The sequence below is a fragment of the Sinocyclocheilus anshuiensis genome, unplaced genomic scaffold (assembly GCF_001515605.1).
Source record: "Sinocyclocheilus anshuiensis isolate Anshui unplaced genomic scaffold, SAMN03320099.WGS_v1.1 scaffold985, whole genome shotgun sequence".
Lineage (NCBI taxonomy): Eukaryota > Metazoa > Chordata > Actinopteri > Cypriniformes > Cyprinidae > Sinocyclocheilus > Sinocyclocheilus anshuiensis.
Window position 1 is genome coordinate 18,993 of NW_015557117.1, and position 3,779 is coordinate 22,771.

At 40.9% G+C, this 3,779-nt stretch overlaps 1 protein-coding gene across 3 annotated transcripts in view; it reads left to right on the forward strand.

Annotated features, from left to right (window-relative positions):
- LOC107677766 (polypyrimidine tract-binding protein 2-like) overlaps positions 1–3,779 on the forward strand; it is a 9,800-nt gene that overhangs the window by 3,686 nt on the left and 2,335 nt on the right. For 2 of the 3 annotated variants that reach the window (XM_016472785.1, XM_016472786.1), the window contains exons 4-8: positions 1,747–1,919; positions 2,118–2,261; positions 2,379–2,537; positions 2,657–2,767; positions 3,101–3,299. In XM_016472785.1, the coding sequence (XP_016328271.1) occupies positions 1,747–1,919; positions 2,118–2,261; positions 2,379–2,537; positions 2,657–2,767; positions 3,101–3,299 (786 nt within the window). Of the gene's footprint in view, positions 1–1,494; positions 1,531–1,746; positions 1,920–2,117; positions 2,262–2,378; positions 2,538–2,656; positions 2,768–3,100; positions 3,300–3,779 lie in introns of those variants that run through there. The other variant, XM_016472787.1, reaches the window with a different exon arrangement.

The window sequence follows — 3,779 nt, forward strand, 5'->3', positions numbered from 1 at the left end:
TACTGTGGTACAGTTATGGAGGCCCTTTATAACGTGGTCAACTGCCTGCTCTGCCTATAGTTAGAAATGGCCCTATAGTATGCAGTGTTTAATAAACAGCTGTTTTACTAAATTCTGCTGAGGTGAAATTCAGTGCAGTCATGTATCGTGATACGTATCGTACCGTGGCATCTGTATCGTGATACGTATCGTATCGTGACTTTGCTGGTGATACACAGCCCTAGTGACTACAGTGGTTCTTCAATAATTTTATGAAGTGACAAGAATACTTTTTGTGCGCAAAAACATAACAAAAATAATAACTTTATTCCAATAATGAGCCGGCGTTCTGACGTAGAACCTGGAAGTGCTGGACATAAACAACGTATGAGAACGACACAGAAGAGAAGAGTTTGTTGAATAAAGTCATTATTTTTGTTTTGTTTTTGCGCACAAAAAGTATTTTCGTCGCTTCATAAAATTGTTGTAGAACCACTGTAGTCACGTCGACTGTTTTAACGACGTCTTTAGTACCTTTATGGATCTTGAGAGTTTGGGTGGCGTTGCTGTCAATGGAGCCATGAGCCATCGGATTTGATCAAAAAGATCTTAATTTGTGTTTCATCCGTCTCTGGCTCAGCGCCAGCTGAAACACGGAAGCACATTTGAATCTGGCGGTTATGTGACATCACTGAACATTCTAAATCCCATATGTGGGACTATACTCCTAGGGTCACAGAAATAACAATCCCACATGTGGGACGTACCCCTCTTAAATCGCTACAAACCATGGGTTTTATAGGGCTTATTGCCTTTATAAAATTGTTGCATATACCTGGCAAGGTTTCATAAAATATGCTAACAGCATCAAAAATATAATGATTTAAAGGGTTAGTTCACCCAAAAATGAAAATTAGCCCACAAATTACTCACCCTCAAGTCATCCTAGGTGTATATGACTTTCTTCTTTCAGATGAATCCAGTCGGAGTTATATTAAAAATTATCTTTAATCTTTCAAGCTGTTTAATGCCACTCAGCGGGTCTTGCATGCATTAGTCCAAAAGAAGTTAAATAAAAAGCACCCATCCATAAAAAAAGTGTCTCACATGGCTCCGGGGGGTGAACAAAGTCCTCCTGTAGCGAATTCATGCGTTTTTGTAAGAAAAATATCCATATTCAAAACGTAATAATCACTTTAATGTAGCTTGCGCCAACAGTCCTACACGGAAGCAGCTCTGGGCGGATGACGTATGAGTTCAGCGTTGCGCATGCGCTGGTGAGTCTCGTGAAAACCAATGTTTGTTAACAGGAGCAAAGGAAGCAAAGTTTCCTTAGCAAAGGAAAACCAGTCTCCTCTTGGCTTATATCGAAATTCTCTGACATTCTTCTTTACAAATCCTCGTTTTGTACTTGTACTCATGTTTTGTTTTGATCTCTCCCCTGCACTTCCGCGTGCGTCACTTCTGAGCGGCGCATGTGCAAAGCTGACCTCATCCGTCATCCGCCTGGAGCTGCTTCCGTGTACAACTGTTGGCGCAAGCTACATTAAAGTGATTATTATGTTTTGAATATGGATATTTTTCTTACAAAAACGCAATTGTTTTATGGATGGGCGCTTTTTATTTATCTTCTTTTGGACTGATGCATGCATGTTTAATGTCCTACATATATATATATATTTTAAATCATATAAATCATATAAACCTGATAAAACCAAATAAAAACGAAGTTTTGAAGTGCAGGTGTATTTCTGATTTATTTGACAGCTAATGGAAGTGACAGTAAGAAACTAAGGGTGGAGGACAGCATGGATAGCCCACCATCCAGAGTCATTCATATCCGGAAACTCCCCAATGAGGTTTCTGAGACTGAGGTCATCGCCCTGGGTTTGCCCTTTGGAAAGGTCACTAATATCCTGATGCTTAAAGGCAAAAATCAGGTATGTGATGGGGGATGGTGGTGAGGGACATTAAACCAAGCTCCTGTTGTAATAGCAAGGAGATAGATCTTCTGAAATTCTATTTAGTGTTTAAAATGTCTTGTTAAAGCTGTTTTTCAAATTGGGTGAACAAAGTTTTTGCTCATTCATTTGGAAAAAGAGTCTGTTTCTTCATTTTGAACACTTTTCCTCAATTAGGCATTTTTGGAGCTAGGAACAGAGGAAGCAGCTGTTACTATGGTGAACTACTACACAGCTGTTACACCTCAAGTGCGTAATGTCCCAGTGTTCATTCAGTACTCCAACCACAAAGAGCTCAAGACTGACAGTGCGCTCAACCAGGTTAGAAAATGCACCCCTTCTTGTTTTAATTTTTCATAACTAAAATGATATCAGCAACAGAAGTGTGTAATAAACGTAGTTCTGGTCCTAATCGGTTGCCCTGCTTTCCTTCTGAAGCGAGCTCAGGCCGTGCTGCAGGCGGTGTCCGCGGTCCAGGAGGGTGGCTCTCCAAGCTCGGTCGCAGGCGAGAGTGTGTTAACGCCTGCTCCCAGCCCAGTACTGCGAATAATCATCGACAACATGTTCTACCCAGTCACCCTGGACGTCCTCCAACAGGTCACTGGCCACAGCAGGCATCCATCTGGAATAAACTGCAATTTAAAAAAAGCAAGCTAAATGTTTTTTTAAACACTCATGCCTCTGAATTAACAGGACTTTGCATTGATCTCTCTTAGATCTTCTCTAAGTTTGGGACTGTCATGAAGATAATCACATTTACCAAAAATAATCAGTTCCAGGCTCTTCTGCAGTTCAGTGACCCAGTGAATGCCCAGCAGGCCAAACTGGTGAGTGAACGAAAAGGAGGATTAAAACCACCGCAAAACTCCATAAATGTGTAATGATGTGCCAAAGCACTGTTATGAGATTTTTAATGTGATGGTTATGGCCACAGGCAAATTATGATCCAGTCATATGTTGGTTTAGTACCTTTCTTTCATTTATGTGATGAAATGACTGCAGTTGTCATTACTTGTAGAGGACTGTTTTTATTGCTTTGAGCCAGGGCCCTACATTATGCACTGGCTGTAATTATTCTTATCCTTATTCACCCATGTCACAGAATAACAAATGTCTTGCTCTCATCCTCTGTCTTTCTTTTTCGCTTCCTTTCATTGAAGTCCTTGGATGGTCAGAACATATACAACTCCTGCTGCACTTTGCGTATCGACTTCTCCAAGCTGGTCAACCTGAACGTAAAATACAACAATGACAAAAGCCGGGATTATACCCGGCCCGAGCTGCCCGCAGGAGATGGTCAACCACCCGTGGACCCGTCTGTGGCCGCCACTCTCAGCAAAGATTCCACCTCCCTGCTCGGTAAGTTAGAAAACACTCATGTGTGCCTCAAATGCAAACATTGCTCAATCACACCTTTAAGACCCATCTTCCCTGTCATTCTCTGACATGCATCATCATTTACTGTCTGCATAGCCAGGGTGTCCGCGGGTCCTTAAAAAGTCTTAAAATGTCTTAAATAACGTTTTCCTAATATAAGGACTTAAAAAGTCTTAAAATGACTTACATTCGGATTCGATTGGTCTTAAATATTTTTGGTCACATTACTGCTAAAATATCTTAAGTCTGACGGACCTAATGACTGTTTACAATCATTGGACAGACCGAAGATTTTTTCTTCCCCGCGGTAACGTAAGTAAGTTAACAGAATACAAGCTCACGCTGAGGCTCACTGTTTGTCTCGAGACTTCAGAACAAATGAGCGTGACAGCACACATAAACTCAGAAGAAACACACTGAGGTAAAAATTCAAAATGTTTAGTTTATTCATAACATGATATA